At 37.5% G+C, this 21,024-nt stretch overlaps 1 protein-coding gene across 7 annotated transcripts in view; it reads right to left on the reverse strand.

Annotated features, from left to right (window-relative positions):
- The window catches only part of DDX6 (DEAD-box helicase 6), a 36,013-nt gene that overhangs the window by 8,350 nt on the left and 6,639 nt on the right, over nucleotides 1-21,024 (reverse strand). For all 7 annotated transcript variants that reach the window (XM_060104005.1, XM_060104007.1, XM_060104008.1 and 4 more), the window contains exons 4-11: nucleotides 19,968-20,072; nucleotides 10,630-10,759; nucleotides 9,259-9,405; nucleotides 8,033-8,127; nucleotides 6,474-6,596; nucleotides 5,862-5,990; nucleotides 4,334-4,450; nucleotides 781-844 (exon numbers count right to left, since the gene is read on the reverse strand). In XM_060104005.1, the coding sequence (XP_059959988.1) occupies nucleotides 781-844; nucleotides 4,334-4,450; nucleotides 5,862-5,990; nucleotides 6,474-6,596; nucleotides 8,033-8,127; nucleotides 9,259-9,405; nucleotides 10,630-10,759; nucleotides 19,968-20,072 (910 nt within the window). The remainder of the gene's footprint in view (nucleotides 1-780; nucleotides 845-4,333; nucleotides 4,451-5,861; nucleotides 5,991-6,473; nucleotides 6,597-8,032; nucleotides 8,128-9,258; nucleotides 9,406-10,629; nucleotides 10,760-19,967; nucleotides 20,073-21,024) is intronic.

The following is a 21,024-nucleotide window of genomic DNA, read 5'->3' on the forward strand; positions in this document are numbered from 1 at the left end:
AAGTACTAAGAACTCTTTCTAGAAAACAAAAAAGTATTTTTCATTCTCAAATAAGGAAATGGTTAATGGCAAATGGCACCTTCTGTTTGTCTATACAGTTGACCCTTGAACAACTCAGGGGTTAGGGTCTCACAGCTGAAAATCTGCATATAACTTTGCAGTTGGCCTTCAGAACCCACGCGGTTCTTTATTTGTGTGTATACCTCAAAAATTAAAAAAAAAAAAAAATCCAGGTTCTTCCCTCTATCCAGAAGTCTAGTTTAGATTATTAATCTAGTATCAATACTAAGACTATATTTCCAGTGTAGAGATGGGAGGCTACTGAATCCATTTGTTTTGTCTGCTCTGACTGTCCACCTGCCCTGCCCCAGTTTGTTTTTCTTCACAGTGAAATATACCAAAACATAAACTGGTCTGATTCTGGCAAAAAATCCCAAAAAGGCCATGATAAACACTTCTAAAACACAGTTTCTTAACATAATTCATTTTGTGTATGCTATATATAATTCATTCCTGTATGCTAAAACTATTCAGAAAATACACAAACCCCAAAACTGGTTTAAAAGGCAGAGATGAGGTATGAGCGCCAGAACAAGTCTTCTGCAGTTTCAGGTATAGAACCTAATTTCAAAAGTTAACTACAGCTCATTCTCAACTTCAGAAATTCTAGAAATGATAGTAGAGCGAGCTGGACTATGTCACAGGCCTCACTGCATGATAGGATAGAGAAAGAGCAAAACTAAGAAGAAAAACTATGCATAAACGAAACAAAATACTTACCAGTGCAAACAAGATTGCGGCATAAGCCATTTCGGAAGTCATGAAATACACGATTCCGATGTTCCTAGGAACAAAGTAATGCATTTGATTTGATTAAAACTCACACAAGCCCCCAAACTGCCATGATTTTTTTCTCCTACCCAAAGTTCTTTATACCCAAATTATTTTTTACATGAATGAGAAAGGAGCCAAATTCAATACACATAAATTAAAAACAAAACGTGAAAATAATTAACCATAAATTAGTTTCCCATGGGAATTAATATGAATACGTGTGTATATGTTACTTATTATCTCAATTCTTAAAGGTATTTTTCGGGCTTCCCTGGTGGCGCAGTGGTTGACAGTCCGCCTGCCGATGCAGGGAACACGGGTTCGTGCCCTGGTCTAGGAAAATCCCACATGCCACGGAGCGGCTAGGCCCATGAACCATGGCCGTACAGCCTGTGCGTCCAGAGCCTATGCTCCACAACGGGCGAGGCCACAACAGTGAGAGGCCTGTGTAACCGCAAAAAAAAAAAAAAAAAAAAAAAAAGGTATTTTTCTTTTTTGCTGGAGTGGATTTTTAGTGAGAATTTTCACCATACTTCTAAAATATTTCAAACAAAAGATGCCAAAAGTTTGGCTTGACCAAAACATCTACTATTTACCTTTTCAGTTATTATATACAAAAGCTAAAAATAACTACTTTCCAATTAAAAAACAAAAATGAAAATATACACTGACTCTAGCAAAAGCAATAAATCTAGCATCTGGCAAACTGGTCTTTCTTTTCAACACAATGTTCTTCCATTCTGAAATATTCTCTTCAATTTAATACATTCATTTCCTGTAATAATTTTAATATTAGGGGCCTACATTAAGGTATCTGATCCATGACACTAAGCTTCTTTGAAAACCATATGTGAGTTAAGTTCTTAACCCGTTAGCCTACAGAAACTTTCTTATGAAATTTCACGTCAGCACAAACGCAAAATGTTGTCTTGTGATAGTTTTGAATTTATTTCCTGTTGAATTAAGTGCTGAAATATAGATTGCATCCTTTTCTAAAGGCAAATAGTAAAAACAGATGTACCCGAGGAGGTACACAGCAAAATCAGAACCTTCTGCAATGATGGAAATGTTCTGTATCTGTACTTTCTAAAACTGTGACTGCTAGTCACATGTAATGCGTCACTTCAAATGTGGTTAGTGTGACTGAAGAACTAAGTTTTATTTTTTTAACATCTTTATTGGAGTATAATTGCTTTACATTGTTGTTAGTTGCTGCTGTATAACAAAGTGAATCAGCTATATATATACATATATCCCTGTATCCCCTCCCTCTTGCGTCTCCCTCCCTCCCACCCTCCCTATCCCACCCCTCTAGGTGGTCACAAAGCACAAGCTGATCTCCCTGTGCTATGCGGCTGCTTCCCACTAGCTGTCTATCTTACATTTGGTAGTGCGTACCTGTCAGTGCTACTCTCTCATTTCATCTCAGCTTACCCTTCGCCGTCCCCATGTCCTAGAGTCCATTCTCTACGTCTAGGTCTTTATTCCTGTCCTGTCCCTAGGTTCTTCAGAATCTTTTTTGTTTTAGATTCCATATATATGTGTTAGCATATGGTATTTTTTTCTTTCTGACTTACTTAACTCTGTATGACAGACTCTCAGTCCATCCACCTCACTACAAATAACTCAATTTCGTTTCTTTTTATGGCTGAGTAATATTCCATTGTATATATGTGCCACATCTTCTTTATCCATTCACCTGTTGATGGACACTTAGGGTGCTTCCATGTCCTGGATATTGTAAATAGTGCTGCAATGAACACTGTGGTGCACGATTCTTTTTGAATTATAGCTTTCTCATGGTATATGCCCAGTAGTAGGATTGCTGGGTCATATAGTACTTCTATTTTGTTTCTTAAGGAACCTCTACACTGTTCTCCATAGTGGCTGTATCCATTTAAATTCCCACCAACAGTGCAAGAGGATTCCTTTTCTCCACACCCTCTCCAGCATTTATTGTTTGTAGATTTTTTGATGATGGCCATTCTGACCGGTGTGAGGTGATACCTCATTGTGGTTTTGGTTTGCATTTCTCTAATGATTAGTGATGTTGAACATCCTTTCATGTGTTGTTGGCCATCTGTATATATCTTCTTTGGAGAAATGTCTGTTTAGGTCTTCTGCCCATTTTTGGATTGGGTTTTTGTTTTTTTTGATATTGAGCTGCATGAGCTGCTTGTATATTTTGGAGATTAACCCTTCGTCAGTTGCTTCGTTTGCAAATATTTTCTCCCATTCTGAGGGTTGTCTTTTCATCTTGTTTATGGTTCCCTTTGCTGTGCAAAAGCTTTTAAGTTTCATTAGATCCCATTTGTTTATTTTTATTTCCATTTCTCTAGGAGGTGGGTCAAAAACGATCTTGCTGTGATTTATGTCACAGAGTGTTCTGCCTATGTTTTCCTCTAAGAATTTTATAGTGTCTGGCCTTACATTTAGGTCTTTAATCCATTTTGAGTTTATTTTTGTGTATGGTGTTAGGAAGTGTTCTACTTTCATTCTTTTGCATGTAGCTGTCCAGTTTTCCCAGCATCACTCATTGAGGAGGCTGTCTTTTCTCCATTGTATATTCTTGCCTCCTTTATCAAAGATAAGGTGACCATATGTGAGTGGGTTTATCTGTGGGCTTTCTATACTGCTCCATTCATCTATATTTCTGTTTTTGTGCCAGTACCATACTGTCTTGATTACTGTAGCTTTGTAGTATAGTCTGAAGTCAGGGAGCCTGATTCCTCCAGCTCCGTTTTTCTTTCTCAAGATTGCTTTGGCTATTCAGGGTCTTTTGTGTTTCCATACAAATTGTGAAATTTTTTGTTCTAGTTCTGTGAAAAATGCCATTAGTAGTTTGATAGGGATTGCACTGAATCTAAATTTTAAATATTGTTTAATTTTAACATTTATTTAAATTTTAACTCTCTTTTTTTTTTTTTTTTGCGGTATGCGGGCCTCTCACTGCTGTGGCCTCTCCCGCTGCGGAGCACAGGCTCCGGACGCGCAGGCCCAGCGGCCATGGCTCACGGGCCCAGCCGCTCCGCGGCATATGGGATCCTCCCAGACCGGGGCACGAACCCGTATCCCCTGCATCGGCAGGCGGACTCTCAACCACTTGCGCCACCAGGGAGGCCCCAAAATTTTAACTCTTTTAAATTGCCACATGTGGCTAGTGATTACTGTATTAAATACTAGCCCAAATCTAAGAATATGGGGAAGGAAGGGAATAAAATCTCACATTTCTATTATGCTTGGCAACTTACAAACTATTCATTCATACATAATCTCAATCTTCCTGACAACCTTGTGAGGTATGAATATGTACTATTACCCCTGTTTGTAGTTAGAAAACCTAACCTCAGAGAGGTTAAAATGAATGGTCCTTTGCCTAAGGAATAATTTATTCTCAAACTCAGGGCGTTTGGAAGAGCATTAAAACAAAACAAAATCCAAGAAATACTAAGAAAAACGTTTTTAAAAAAATCTATACAAGTTCAAGTTTTATACTCACCTGCCTCATTTTAGCATGGATATAGAAGCAAGAATAACCCAGTTGAGAAATCTTCTTGGCTAGCAATTCAACTCTCTGAGAGGAGTTACAGAAAATGATCGACTGGTTTATCTGAAGCTGAGCACAGGGGGAAAACAAAACAAAAGATGACATAAGGAAGGAAAACAAAAACCTTCATTAACTTTGCCAAATCTTGAAAATATCATCTAAGACTTAGAATCTCATGATACAAGAGAGATGCAAAACTGTAAAAATTTTAAGTACTATTCATTTACATAGTAGTTGAAGATAATTTTTATTGTAGAGCAAGTTTTATTGTAGCAGAGTATTTTTCATAAGGGCCGCATAATTGCCAACAGGAGTAAACACAGCCAATTCTCATTACTTGAGGTAGTTATGTTCTATACAGTTACTGGAAACACTGAATTACTGAATATAGGACCACTGCTTCCAGGGGAAATACAGGGTTAGGTTCCTGTGAGGAACACTTAACTGCTTCATCAACGGGTCAACAGATAACCTTGTTTTATGTGTGTTACTGTTTGTTTGTTTGTTTTTTTCCCCTGCCACACAGCTTGCAGGATCCTAGTTCCCTGACCTGGGATCAAACCCATGCCCTCTGCAGTGGAGGCGCGGAGTCCTAACCACTGGACCACCAAGGAATTTGGCTCAAATAGTGTTACTGTTTAAAGACACCTTATTTACTCATGGCCCACAGCTCTGTAACTCATGCCTTTATGAAGTTTATCTAATACCTTATCTCTGCAAGGCACATCATTCTTCTTGTACTTAGGAGCGCTGGACAACACTTCAGCACTATGCCTAGGGGCCATTTAAAAGAGTGAAATCAATAGAAAAGCACAGAAATGTGGGAAATGTGGCACTAAATAGACTGTGAAAAGGGTGTTCATTTATAGTATGAGCTGAAACAAGAAAGCAGGGGGAAACCGCATGAGGTCTCAAATTCTTCACGTATGTCTGCAAATGACCTCAAGAGCACCTGAGTACTGACTTCGCGGTGACAAGGAAATTTTGGCAAGTAGGCGAATTTGCAAAAACAGAATCTGCCTACAACGGAACAATTATAATTACTGAGAATAATGAGGATTATCTGTAACTAAGGTCAACTTATTTTAGAATCAAATTAGAAGTGCCTTGACTTGACAATCATACAGTATCAGCTTCAGATCAACAACTCAAACTACCTTTAGGAAAAACTAAGGAATTTTTTTTACATTGAAAATGCTGAGAGGGACTTCCCTGGTCGTCCAGTGGTTAAGACTCCGTGCTCCCAGTGCAGGGTGCCCGGGTTTGATCCCTGGTCAGGGAACTAGATCCCGCATGCTGCAACTTAAAAGATCCTGCATGCCACAACTAAGACCCGGAGCAGCCAAATAAATAAGTATTAAAAAAAAAAGAAAAGAAAAGAAAAAGAAAATGGTGAGAAAACTGATACAACTGTTTGTTTTACTGAGGTTAAGTAGTAAGTAACGGACAACATTCAGCCGCTAAAGCCTAACAGACTTACCCTGGAGAAAAGTGTGTTGAGGCAGTGTACTTTTTGGCGCTCAGTTACATATGCGTAGTACTGGGTTACTCCCTTCAAAGTTAGCTCCTCCATCAGGTTAATCTCATAGGGTTTCTGCAAATGAGAATTCTGAAAAAAAGAAGAGTCTCATATTTAAATGAAAGCAGAGTCTATTTCTTAAACTCAGAATATATCCTCATACATTTCTGCTTGATAAACTCTTACTTTAAGGGATGCAGCCCTCTTTAAAACGTTATTATCTGTCATGGAAGAAGTAAATTACCACAAAATGGGAGATATAACATTCAGATATACAGCTAAGTTACTATTTTGTACTTTAAATATAGAATTATGCTGTAATCAATTTATCTAGCATCAATGGCTATGTCAGTCTGACACCAAAAGCTAAGTGAACAAATAAGAATCAAATTACTTTTGTATCTTAAAAAAATCAGTTAACTTATGAACAACAAACCTTAATTGATCAGCTGAAGAAAAAGCCCAAAACTTGAAATCAGTGTAATATAGATTAGTAGTAAGATGTAATTATGGATAAAGATATACTCATGGACAACAGAATAGTACTGCTTCCAAGTACAGGTTTATACTCACCATGAACTTCTGTACACTAAGAGGGAAAGTAGCAGAATATAATAAAATCTGTCTGTTTTTAGGTAGCGTGAGAATAATATCCTCCATTATCTGCACAAAATCCTGTGACAGCAACTTATCTGCCTGCAGTACAAAGAGAACACGATCTTAAACACAATGAAATAATGTCTAAGGTCTTTGGTTAATAAGGCATCATCCAGCAAGTTCATGGAATGCTCCTGGTTGTAAACAGTAAGTCCTCTACAACACTGCATAGTCCAAAGGCACCAAGACACATTACCGGTGATTCAGAAGGGGAAAAGTCTGTAATACTCATCTTCCAAGGAAAAAAAGTCCTAGACAGATATAATCCTTGTTCCCATAACAAAATTTTAATGTGACTTCCATTACAGAGACATTATGGTATAGTGGTTAAAAGTACAGGCTGCAGAGTCAAACTACCTGGGTTTAATTAGCTTATTAGCTATGTTGGGAGGTTTATTAACCACTCACTATTTCAGTTTCCACAATTTAAAAATTAAGATGTCTTCTTACTGTAGTAACTACTTTATAGGACACCTACCTTATAGGATTCTTGCAAAAATTAAATGAAAAAAACATGTAAAGCACTTAGTGCTAGCACGCAGTAAGTAACTAATAAATGTGCTCTCTCATTACTCAAAGATAAAAACTTGTTCTGAATTAGATCATGACGAAACTGCTCTAGTAATCTAAAACACAGACCAAACAGGAAAATAACTTTAAAAACATCAACACTGATTTCATATATGTATAAAACACTGCTAGGTCCTAAGGATGCAGAGCTGAATAAGTTCTTAAAAGGCACTTATAACCTGGTGAGATAACACATTGTAACAGAGACGAAAAACCAAACAATACAAAGTTGTATGTTAAATGAGGGGTCAGAGACATTACATGCTTCTTAAGATGAATCACAGAATGGAAAGAGACTTAGAATGAACTTGGCTTTGAGATTATTCAACAACTTCTCTTACTGAAAAATAAAAACCTGGCTTTACTAAGAAAAAGACACAAGGCTGATTTAGTCCTATAAATTCCTACCATCTATTGTTTTTAAAGGGTAAAACATGTTTTATAAGCAAATTACTTTGAACCGACAAGAGTCATGCATTTATTAAAAGGTCATAGGGACTTCCCTGGTGGCAGAGTGATTAAGAATTTGCCTGCCAATGCAGGGGACATGGGGTCGAGCTCTGGTCCGGGAAGATCCCACAAGCCGCAGAGCAACTAAGCCCATGTGCCACAACTACTGAGCCTGCGTGCCACAACTACTGAAGCCCGTGTGCCTAGAGCCTGTGTTCTGCAACAAGAGAAGCCACCGCAATGAGAAGCCCACCCACCGCAACGAAGAGTAGCCCCTGCTCGCCACAACTAGAGGAAGCCTGCGCACAGCAATGAAGACCCAATGCAGCCAAAAATTAAAAAATAAAATAAAATAAAAGCTCAAAAACACAAAGAGGTTATGCTTCATTCACTGGCAGTTATGAACAAAGCCAGAGTACTACAGAATAGTATGTTTCCAAATGAAGAGACATTACCTCATCCAATACTATCATTTGGACATGATCAACTTTTGCTACTCCTTTCTTGATAAGATCCAGGATTCTCCCAGGGGTAGCTATCACGACATGCACTACACAAGATTAGAAAACATATTTTCGTTAATTTTAGTTGGGGCAAAAAAGATATAGTAAAGGTTTATATCATATATTTTATCAGAAATACTGCTGTAGAGGTAGGAATAATACAAAGAGGCAAAGATGTGTTTTAGAATATGGATTTTCATTTCATCTTTGGTTGGCTAGAGAATACCTGTTAGTTTCACTGCTACATGGGGGTGGGGCTACAACTTTCCAAATCACCTGCTCCAAATAAGGGGCATACTTCCTTGTCTTGGGGCAACCCCCAAGGAAAAACAAAAGGTATGCCAAGCTTCTGATACAGTAGCTTGCCTTTAATCTAGATCTATGGTCTTCCGAAGACTGTAATAAGGATCAAATAAAACAATCATTTTAAATAACAGGACAGCACAAATAATATAGTAATTAAACTAATCAAATGATAATCATATATAAAATTTTGACTAAAATTCTATGTATAATTTTATATAAGTGGATTTCATTCTTGCTGTTTTCTTTTTTCACTAAATAATGTATCATGGAGAACTCTTCATTAAAAAATGAATACAGGTCAGCTTCACTCTTTAATGGCCGTGTGGAATTCCCTTCAGACTATACCCAATGTATTTTAGCCGAACTCCCGACATTCAGGTTGCTCCAATTTTTTCATTACTACAAACCATGCTGTAGTAAACAACCTTGCATTTGTCCAATTATTTCTTCAAAAAAAGATTCTTAAAAATATACATTTATAATTTTGAAATATAATGCCAAATTGCCCACCACAGAGATTATATCAATTTATACCCCCATGTTGCAAGACAGCCAATTTCTCCACAAACTCACATTACTGGTTACTAATTAGCCTTGCCAATCTGAATTAACCTTGTCAATCAGATAGGTACAATATCACTTTACTGTTTTTATGTGCAATTTAAAAAATTACTAGTAAGGCTGAATATTCTTTCAATTACTAAAACAATTTGTTTTTCTGCTTGAATGAAATGGTCATTTCCTTTATTCATTTTTCTACTGCAATGTTTGTTTCTTATTAATTTAAAAAACAATTTTAATAAGTTACTGAAAGGAAACACCTGTATGTGGAATTCCAGAGAGCCAGCCACCTTACATCAATCATTTCCTACCTGTATCATCAAGCCTCATTATGTCATCCCGTAAATTGGTTCCTCCTGTGGTTGCCATCACTTTAGCCCCTCCCATGTGTTTGCTGACCTGGATGCAAATTTGACTGACCTGTAGAGCAAGTTCTCTAGTGGGAACAATCACCATTGCTGGAAAATAACAAATAACAGAGAAAACAGAAAAAAAAACAGCATATATTAAGAGTTTAAGAAGCTACAGAAATACTTTCCCTTGTAATTAAGACACTCAAATGAATAAATTTCCTTAAAAAAAAAAAAAAGAGAGAGAACCTATTATAGTGTTCCAGGTTTAGACTCTTCCTCAGTAACAATGCTATACAATTCTTGTACTCTTCTTAGTTACAAACCCTTAAAGGGTTCTTTGTCAATTATTAGCCCAAAGTTCATTAATATTTTAGTAAGAGAGTCACTAGTCAAAATACCCAAATAAGAAACTCTTGCCGCCCAGTTCTATTTATATCATACGAAAGTAAGTAACAGAGAGATGGCAGAAATAATAATTATAGATCAAGAAAGCTGGGGAAAAAAACAGCTGAAAATTTAAGAAAAAGCTTCAGAGATGAAAACTTAACTCTATTAGCTTACTCTGGGTACAGTTATGGAAATTTGTTTCTTCTTTACTGCCTAACCTCTTAAAATCCCCAAACCACAAGGCTTTTTTTTTAAATTTTTTTAAATTTATTTTTTATATATTTATTTTTGGCTGTGTTGGGTCTTCGTTGCTGCGCGTGGGCCCTCTCCAGTTGCGGCGAGCAGGGCCACTCTTCTTTACCATGCGTGGGCTTCTCATTACAGTGGCCTCTCCTGCTGCAGAGCACGGGCTCTAGGCGCACGGGCCTCAGCAGCTGTGGCTCACGGGCCTAGCTGCTCCGCGGCATGTGGGATCTTTGCGGACCAGGGCTCGAACCCATGTCCACTACACTGGCAGGCAGATTCCCAACCACTGCACCACCAGGGAAGCCCAAACCACAAGGCTTTAAAGAGAAAAAGTTCATGTTTCTACAGGGAACTCTGCAGACACACAGCTGTCACAAGAAACATTTCAGTTCCATAGTTTGTAAGTATCTATGTCAGATAATTTAACTTCTCAAGATCTTAGCTTTTCCTATCTATAGGACAATAATCTTATTTTGCCTATCTCACTGGAATGTTGTCATAGCTGTGTAATATGTAATAGAACTCTGAAAACTATAAATCTCTTTAAAAAGTTAGGAATCATTTTTACAAGACAACCAGGCCAAAAACCGTGAAAAGGATAAATACGAATTCCAGATTATTTAAGTTCTGACTAAAAAAAGATGGTACTAGCTCAAAGATTTAAATCGCCATTTACAGTTTAAACAAACAACTAACCTTGTATATTGTCCTTCTTCAGGTCTAGCCGTTCAAGTAAGGGAATGAGGTAGGCACCGCTCTTGCCTGTTCCGTTTTTTGCTCTAGCTAAAATATCCCTACCAGATAAAGCAATGGGAATGCTCTCCTCCTAGAAGAGATAAGACAATGCAAATTACTTGTGAATAAAAACAGTACATAAGCAAATTCTTCTCTAAAACACACTGAAAGTATACACAGCTCTTTGGTATTATTTTGAAGTATTTTACAAGAATAAGTAGAGACCAAATAAATCAGAAGGACCAGTCCACATCACCATCAGTATCAACTGACATTTACCAGAACTGCTTATAAAACACATACTCAAGTAATAAAAAAAACTGTATATGTAAGTCTGCATGTGCAAATGTGATGTCTAAGGAAGCTGAGCATCAACAACCAAGACGAGTAACTTGGGCTAACATCATGAATACACAGAGGAAAAAAAGCAAAGGACATTTCACAATTAAAAACTGGAGGAAAAGACAGCACAAACAATATTCAAAGGAAAGACTGTAATAAGATATTCTGAGACTAGTAAACCAATTTGACCACAATGAAAAATTGTAGGTTGGACAATTTATCCCTACACAAAACAGGAATCAGCTGGAAAAGTTTAACCTCGGGTCCTATGATTTTTTTTTAAATCGTATTACATATGTCCAATGTCTGTCTCACAGCCAACTTCTGTCCTGAGATGTGCTCAACTGGAGTCTCAACTCTATTCCAGTTATCTTGATCCATGGTCACATTGCCAAGGCTGACTTCTCGTTTTCATATTTGGCTTAGTTTGTCTTATGTGTTTTGCAGAAGATAATATTTCTTATTAGGACAAATTTCCTAGACAATAGCAAAGGATTCCTAACAATTACTAAATATTAAATACACATATATGGAGAGAAATTTAAAAAGTAAAACAGGTATAAACAGAAAGGAAGCAGAACATTTCAATTTCTAAAACTAAACGTTTTAATTTCTAAAACTAGAAAATTAGGAAAATAAATTAGGAAAAGAGATTCACAATCACTAAAATAATTAGCTGTTTCTGTGCTTGAGCTAATGATCAAAACAAGTATCTCTAGCACTTTAAAACTGTTACTGAAGGACTTCCCTGGTGGCGCCGTGGTTAGGAATCCGCCTGCCAATGCAGGGGACACGGGTTCGAGCCCTGGGCCTGGAAAATCCCACATGCCTTGGAGCAACTAAGCCTGTGTACCACAACTACTGAGCCTGTGCTCTAGAGTCCATGAGCCACAACTACTGAGCCCTCATGCCACAACTACTGAGCCCCAACTACTGAGCCCTTGTGCCACAACTACTGAAGCCCACATGCCTAGAGTCCAGGCTCCACAACAGGAGAAGCCACTGCAATGAGAAGCCTACACACCACAATGAAGAGCAGCCCCCGCTCGCTGCGACTCAACGCAGCCAAAAAACAAAACAAAACAAAACAAAACACCGTTACTGGAGAAATATCTAAATCATAAGCATCACGACTTTCATTTCCCACCATGACTCTTATTCTAGAACCCCAATCACACGGGTTAGATGGGTTCCATATGGTCAGAATAACTAACATAGCTGCCAGAACAACTCCGAAAATGATTCAGTGACAATACTCTATTATCTTGTTCCTACAGCCAGTATTAAACAGTCTGCTTATTATGTATGGTAAAGCAGGTCAAAGAAGAAAACCTTGGTTTTGACCCTTTGCTCTTAATCTCTTCCCTCCTACTTTGAGTCAACTCTATTAACCTTTTGTTGACCTGAAGGCCCATTATCCCCATGCGTTCATTCTCTTCTATGGTTTTTAAACAGGCTACCTGCATACTACTCAGTTCTACAGCAGAAAAAAAGGCTAGGTAGTCTCCCAGTGACTTCCTGAATCAGGTTCTTTAAAAGGATAAGACTTCTGGAAACCATAAACAAGACGAAAAGACAACCCTCAGAATGGGAGAAAATATTTGCAAACGAAGCAAATGACAAAGATTAATCTCCAAAATATACAAGCAGCTCACACAGCTCAATATCAAAAAGACAAACAACCCAATCCAAAAATGGGCAGAAGACCTAAATAGACATTTCTCCAAAGAAGACATAAACATGGCCAACAAACACATGAAAGGATGCTCAACATCACTATCAGAGAAATGCAAATCAAAACTACAATGAGGTATCACCTCACACCGGTCAGAATGGCCATCATCAAAAAATCTACAAACAATAAATGCTGGAGAGGGTGTGGAGAAAAGGGAACCCTCATACACTGTTGGTGGGAATATAAATTGATACAGCCACTATGGAGAACAGTATGGAGGTTCCTTAGAAAACTAAAAATAGAACTACAATATAACAATCCCACTACTGGGCATATACCCAGAGAAAACCATAATTCAAAAAAAAAAAACAAAAACACATGCACCCCAATGTTCACAGCAGCATTATTTACAATAGCCAGGACATGGAAGTAAGCTAAATGTCCATCAACAGAGAAATGGACAAAGAAGATGTGGTACATATATACAATGGAATATTACTCAGCCATAAGGAGGAACGAAATTGGGTCATTTGTAGAGACACGGATGAATTGAGAGTCATACAGAGTGAAGTCAGAAAGAGAAAAGCAAATGTCGTATAATAACGCATATATATATATATATATATATATATATATATGGAATCTAGAAAAATGGTATACATGATCTTATTTGCAAAGCAGAAAGAGATTTGGACGTAGAGAACAAATGTATGGATACCAAGGGGGAAAGGGGTGGGGAGGGAGGGACTGGGATTGACACATATGCATTATTGAAACTATGTACAAAATAGACAACTGATGGGAACGTACTGTATAGCACAGGGAACTCTACCTAATGCACTGTGGTAACCTAAACGGGAGGGAAGTCCAAAAGGGAGGGGATACCTGTATGTGTATGGCTGATTCATTTTGTTGTGCAGTGGAGGCTAACACAGCATAGTAAAGCAACCATACTCCAATAAAAATTAATAATAATAAAAAAAGATAAGACTTCTGAATGAAGTAAGACAGGGCAGAATTAGACTGGGGGTATCCTAATTCCTATTTGGGGTTTATCTTTTGACTTAAAGGCCATTCATTGACTTCTATTCCTCTACCCTGACAGGACTTATGCTCTACAGAAACTGTTTAAGGATAGGACTTTAACAAAGTAAGCTAGTCTGTAAGTTAAGATGCACTGTATTTCATCTCATATGGTGATCAGTATGATTAGCAGTCAGGAAATCCAGTATATCTACACCGTCTCTTACCACTGTTTGCTAGGAAGATTAAGTAATATGAAGCAAGAGAATTCAAGTCCGACTCAGACAGCTTTGAAACCCAAGAGGAAGTCATGGGGAGCTGCCAGGGAGAAGAGAAGGGAGGAAGGAAGCTAAATAATTTTTAAAAACTTACTGTGATGGACACTATGCTTAGATACTTAACGTTAATTATATCCTTTCAAGTTAGGTACGTTTTGTTTTACAACTGACAAATGGATCCTCGGACTGTTTTACCGAAGGTCACAAAGCAAGAAATGCTAGAACCAGGATTTGAACTTCGGTTTGCAAACAGAGAAATCGGTACCTCATATACCACTAAGTACAATGTACAGCCATTTTGGAAAACAGTCAGGCAGTTCCTCAAAAGGTTAAAGAGTTACCATATGAACCAGCAATTCTACTCCTAGGTATATACCCAAGAGAAATGAAAATATCTCCACACAAAAATTCGTACACCAGTGTTCAAAGGAGCATTATTCATTAACAGCTAACAGTGGAAACAACCCTACAACTGAAGAATGGATAAACCAATGTGGTATAGCTATACAGTGGAATATTATTCAACAATAAAAAGGAATGGAGTACTGACACATGCTCCAATACGGATGAGCCCTAAAAACATGCTAAGTCAAAAAAGCCAGTCACAAAAGAGCATATATTGTATGATTCCATTTACGTGAAATTGTCCAGAATAAGCCAATCCATACAGACAGAAAGTAGATTAGTGGTTGCTTAGAGCTAGGGGAAGATGAAGGGTGATTACTAAAGAAGTTTCTTTTTGGGGTGATGAAAAAATGTTCTAAAACTGACTGTTTTAGTTGTGTGACTGCACAACTGTGAATATACTAAAAAACAATGAATTGTATACTTAAAATGTGTGAATTGTGTGATTTATACCCTAAGGCCACCAAAAACAAAACAAAGCAACCAAAAACAAAAACAAAACCCACCAAAAACCAAAAAAAACAACACAAAAACCAGAAACAACCCCATGACCTTAAGGTCTGATTCTGCCACTTTAGCTCTCCAAGGTCCATGTTCCACTGTAAGGTCTAGGGACTGAGCCAGTATGTATTTATTGTGTTTTTATAACCCTACTATCCATTCCCCTTTCTTAGCAGCACCCTAACCTTCCTCTTGAGGAATTACATCCTCCCCACCCCAATAGATAGTCTAGCCAACTTCCTCAGCTAAATGGAGGACAATGACTGAAGTCAGGCTGGCTGAATGCTCCCTTCTAAGAACTCAAATTGCTATAGTGCATCCTATAACAATTTACAGCTTCCTGAGCCCTTTAGGGTTGCCTTGGTTCTTGGCCAATGCCAAGTGTGTTTCTCGAGACTTCTCCCTAATCTTGTGAATTCCTGATATTCAATAAATTTCCTTTTGCTTAATTAAGTTAACCCAAGTTGGTCTCTGTTGCCTACAACCAAAGAATGGGATACCTTCCAATTTCCTAGTACTGAGAGGCATTTTACGAAAGTATAGTGCCTGAAAAGGCTCCAAATGGCCCAGCTAGCTGCTTTTAGAGTAGCTGCTTCTTTTTACTTCCTAGGACCAGTTGAATTTAAGAACCTTAATTTCAGGGGAAAAAAATATGGGTACTGTGGAGGAGGTAAGCAATGGTTAAGACATCTACTGCTACCCAGAAAAAAAGGAGACGGAAGATAGTAATTTCAAAAAGAACATCTCCAGCTTAAGGAACACACCCCAATTTTACCATAGTAACCAATGAAGACATGCATTTAAAGACTTTGAGAATATAGGAAAATAATTCTTTTGGCAATAAATCCATGTTAGCAGGAGGAATGAATTACAAAAGGATTAAGAATGCTCTAATTCTTAACTATAAATTTAATAAACGACCAATTAGACTTGGTTAACAAAATAATTTCTCAAAATAATTTAACATTCCTGACTTGATATGAAATTTGGTTGCCAAAAGAAGCAACTTCCATGTTTCCCTCAATAATGAACTACTTGCCATTCCATCATCTTCTTACCTAAAAAGTCTTCAAAAGTTGTGCCTAAGGTCTGGAAGCAGCAAGAGCTGTTACCAATCATCCCCAAGTTAATACAAGGTTTCTCAATGTTAAGCAGAATAAGACAGACTCTTAGGTCCTCCAAAGAAGTCTCTATTCCTGTAAAGCTAGGCCTCAGAATGGCATGGTTATGCTACTGGGCACAGCATTCAGACCTAGAACTAGAATCACAGATGGCTGTACCAAAGATGTGTGGAAGCAATCTGTAGTATACCTGGTTCCAGCCTGTCAGTGTAAAATTATATCGTCTCAAAAGACTTTAAGTGCCTCATTTTCCAAGCTTATAGCCAAAGTGCAACTAAGTCAGATCTCTTCAAAAAGATTCAAATGCATATGACACCCATCTGATCAAGAGGATTTTATATCTGGAGAGAAAAAAAATGCCTGGATAAAACTGTAAAACTAAGTACTATAAAGACAATAGACACGTTTTAGGAAAAGAAAAAAACCAACAACAAAAAAGTGAGGAGAGAAGGTAGACAAGAAGAGAATAGAAGAATGCCAGTCACAAGGTTGGATTTTACTAAAGGACTTCTAGATTTCTTTTGGTTCTAAAGTCCTAGTATTTATGGTTTGTTACACTGAATGATTCTAAGAAGCATGTTATCTTGTGTTTTCCATGGATTCTCAGGCAAAACAATAGTGCAGGAAAAAGCAATGTGAATGATAGTCTCAGGTATATAGAATAATACTTTATATTCATACTCTGTTTGCTATTTCAAAATACACCTTCGAGCATTGTGGATTCGGTTCTAGATCAGTGCAATCAAGTGAGTCACACAAATTTTGTTTCCCAGTGCATATAAAAGTTATGTTTACACTATACTATAGTCTATTAAGTGTGCAGTAGTATTGTGTAAAAAAACAATATACACACCTTAATTTTAAAAATAATAACCATCATCTGACAACACAGGGTTGCCACAAACCTTCGATTTGTTTACAAAAAACAAACAATAAAAACCCAAACGCAGTATCTGCAAAATACAGTAAAGCAAAGCACCATAAAACGAGGTATGCCTGTACACGACCTTCGATCCTCACAATAAAAACTCTGTGAGGGAGATCATTTCTACTTTACAGAAAAAGCTAGATGGTAGACTGGCTAAGTGGCTGGAGAGTTAATTATCTATATGCTATACCAAACTGAGAATGCACATAACAAAGTGAATTTTAAAATTTAATACAAAGGTATGAAACAGGAGTCAGCAAGGGTCCGTTAAGAATTAACTCTGCTAAATGAACCCATCTCCTTTTTTGATAAACTACTACATAAAATAAAACCCCATAACACTTATTGGGCATTTGTCACCTACTAGCCACTGCAGTAAGGATACTAACATGAATTACCTCACTTAATCTTTACAACAACCCCACGGTATACACTATTATATCAATTTTATAGGTCAGAAAGCAGAGGCTTCGAGACATTTAAATAATCTCCTTAGAAAGGAGTGGAGTTGGGATTCAACCCACGCAGCCTCACCGCAAAGACAGTGCTCTCAAACACTTCTCTAGACTAAGTTCGCTTACAGATATCCATTAACCATAATTCCAACAAAGCAATACAACTGAGGGCCTATTTCCTGCCATGCACCTTGCTAAGTACTAGAGATACAAAGTTGAATGATACAGTAGAAGTTGAATGATACAGTAGAAAAGTGCCCATGTTTCACTCCTATAGATAAAATAGATTAACATGAACTATATTATGGAAAAGTAGATTCCTAAATATTTTTGATATCTGCACTCAAATTGCCTGATGACGTATAACTTTATCTTGATACTTTCTCTAACCACAACAAACTCCTTTCAGTTTGTCCACAAAGGCACACTCTCAACCCCAGGCAATCACCATTCCAGTGTTCCCCACCTGGAACATGGATCACTTCTGCCAGGTTGTTCCATCTTCCCTAGTAGCTACATATATGTGCCCATTACATTACACTGAAATTACCTGTACAATAAGCTGTCCTTTCCACCAGACTCTGAGTGCAGGAACACTATTTATCTTGTTCATCATAACACCCTCAGGGTCTAACACTTTCTAGGTCACTTGATACATGTTTGTTCAATGAAAAAGTACTCAGTGATGTCATAGAGTTTGTCCTGAGTACAGCTTGGATTCAACAGCTTTAATTTATGTGAAGACAACAAACACATTTATCAAATCTGTACATGTGTAACGCATGTTTAGGTCTACAGGCATGTATGTGTATACATACATATATTTCCTTGCTCTTTTCACTGAAAGAGTGCACCTAGTGCTTAGATCTTGGTCCCTAATACTACTCCCCACTAACTGGAATCAGAGTTCCTTGGAGAAATAGCTGATTCTGAGGCTGGGGAAGGGTAGCTCTACAGATAAGCTTGATATCATGATATACCAAAAAAAAAGGAAGTGCTCAAGAAAAACGAAGGGGGAAGGGAAGGGTGAATAGGTGGAGCACAGAGGTCAGTGAAACTACTCTGTATGATACTATAATGGTGGATACATGTCATTATACATATGTTCAAACCCACAGAATGTACAATACCAAGAATGAACCCTAATGCAAACTATGGACTTTGGGTGATAATGTGTCAACACAGGTTCATCAGTTGTAACAAATATTGCTCTTGTGGGGAATGCTGATAATGGGGGAGGCTATGCATCAGTGGGGGCAGGGATTTATGAAAAATCTCTTTTGCTCAATTGCTATGAACTTAAAACTGCTTTATAAAATAGTCTATCAGAGGAAAAAAATGAAAGAGGCACATTACAAACACAAAGGAACCGGCCTGAAGGAGCTCACACTGGCCAAATATGGGACAATTCAAGCACAAAAATACCATTAAAGGGACTTCTCTGGTGGCACAGTGGTTAAGAGTCTGCCTGCCCATGCCGCAGAGCAACTAAGCCCACGCGCCACAACTACTGAGCCTGCGCTCTAGAGCCTGTGTACCACAACTACTGAAGCCCGTGCGCCTAGAGTCTGTGCTCCGCAATGAGAGGCCACCACAATGAGAAACCCGTGCACCGCAACGAAGAGTAGCCTCCCCTCACCACAACTAGAGAAAGCCCGTGCACAGCAATGAAGACCCAACGCAGCCAAAAATAAAAAATAAATAAATTTATATATATATAAAAAAATACCATTAAAAAAAAAGTAATTCATGAGTCCACACTGATAATATATAGATACATAAGGAGGAGTTAGGGGGAAATTTTTATGAAGAGTAGTATATCTGCATTGCCTTAAAATGCTCCCCAAAGACTGTTTATTAGTTTTAAGGTGGTGGTGGGGAGCAATAATTATACAGTAGAAAAATCAAGACACCACTTCGAAAGGGTAATCAAAATTAAAATCACCCTTGAGGAATAGATGAACACTATACCTCCAAATGTGACTTCTGCAGTATTCTGGCTAAGAATGCGTAACTTGAATCTAATCACATGGAAATATGAGACAAACCCAAAATGAGGAATGTTCTACTGGAGGAAAAAAAAAAAGGGGGCCATATTTTTAACATGTCAATGTCATAAAAGACAAAAAAAGAATAGGGAAATGCTCACTACTAAAAGAGATGTAACCATTATATGCAATACCTGATCCTAGGATGGGTCCTGTACGGAAGAGAAAAAAAATGCTTTAAGACAAAATCTGGGGGCCAATTAAAAATAATACTATAAATGACAGATGAGATAGAAATATTGCATTAAAGTTAGATTGACTGAACATAACTGTACTATGATTATTCAAGAGACTATCCCTATTCTTAGGAAATACACACTGAAATATTTAGAAATAAAGGGCCATGATTTTGTAACTTCCCATTTAAAGGTTCAGAAAGTGTGTACGCCTGTGTGTACATATATATATGTGTGTGTATACAAACTGGAAAGAATTGTTGTTTCACTGTATCATTCCCGCAGATCAAAAAGTGTGTAACGCTTAACTCATAACATTATACATATGATAAAAAAGGGAAACATACCTGAATAGGAGATGGCTTTTCCCAGCCCATTTCAAAAATTCCCATCAGCAACTCCCGTTTCAAACAGTAATCTTCAAACTCATTTCCTTTTGTGGAGGTCACATCCTGGTCAAACAAAAACAGACAAACGACATCAGAAGAATGAGGTACAACTGGGTTTCTTTGGTAATTAGCATGCTTAATAAAGGGTTTGAGAGACTAATTCTTTACCCCATTTAAAATATAAATATATGCATATTAGTTCTGTCTTGATCTATAGTTCAACTGAAAAATAACCACTCTCTTTAACACACACAAGCCATTTAAAAACTATGTTTTGGGGAAAGACCAGCCACCCTGTGGTCATTTTTCTCTAAGGACTGATGGAATACTGTTATTTCTATATAAGTATCAAACCACAAGATATGAAGTCAAACCCTAGCTCCACCATGCACTGCCTACAAATATCCTAGTCTAAACCAGGGTTTCTCAAGTCCAGCACTATTGACATTTCGGCCAGAAAATTCTTTGCTGTAAGGGGCTGTTCTGTAGCATCCCTTCAGCTGTGATAACCAAAAATGTCTCCAGCTATTGCTAAATGCTTCATAGGGGACAAAAACTGCCCTTGGTTGAAAACACTGGGCTAAGAGAACTAACCTCTCAACTTCAGTTTTCTCATCTACAAAATGTGGACAATACCTACCCTGAAACTTACTGTGCTGATGGAAACAAGAGAATTTTGAGAAAATGCCTTGAAAACCATAAAAGCGTCCCACAAGAGATAAGATATATATACGTATAAACACAATATTTAATATATAAATTATATATTAAATACTGTATATATAGTAATTATTGTATTGTATACTGTATATTAAATATTACAGTATATATTACAATAATGTGTATACATACACATTATTACTAATTCCTCCAAATAGTGGAAATTTTGGGCAACTCATCATACATGAGTTATACAATTTCAACCACTTCGACTTACTTAAGAGTAAACACAGTGCCTGTTATCATTAAATAACTACTTCACTTTTAGAGTTTCCGCATAATTTTTCCACTTGAA

Source organism: Mesoplodon densirostris, chromosome 7, assembly GCF_025265405.1.
Source record: "Mesoplodon densirostris isolate mMesDen1 chromosome 7, mMesDen1 primary haplotype, whole genome shotgun sequence".
Taxonomy (NCBI): Eukaryota; Metazoa; Chordata; class Mammalia; order Artiodactyla; family Ziphiidae; genus Mesoplodon; species Mesoplodon densirostris.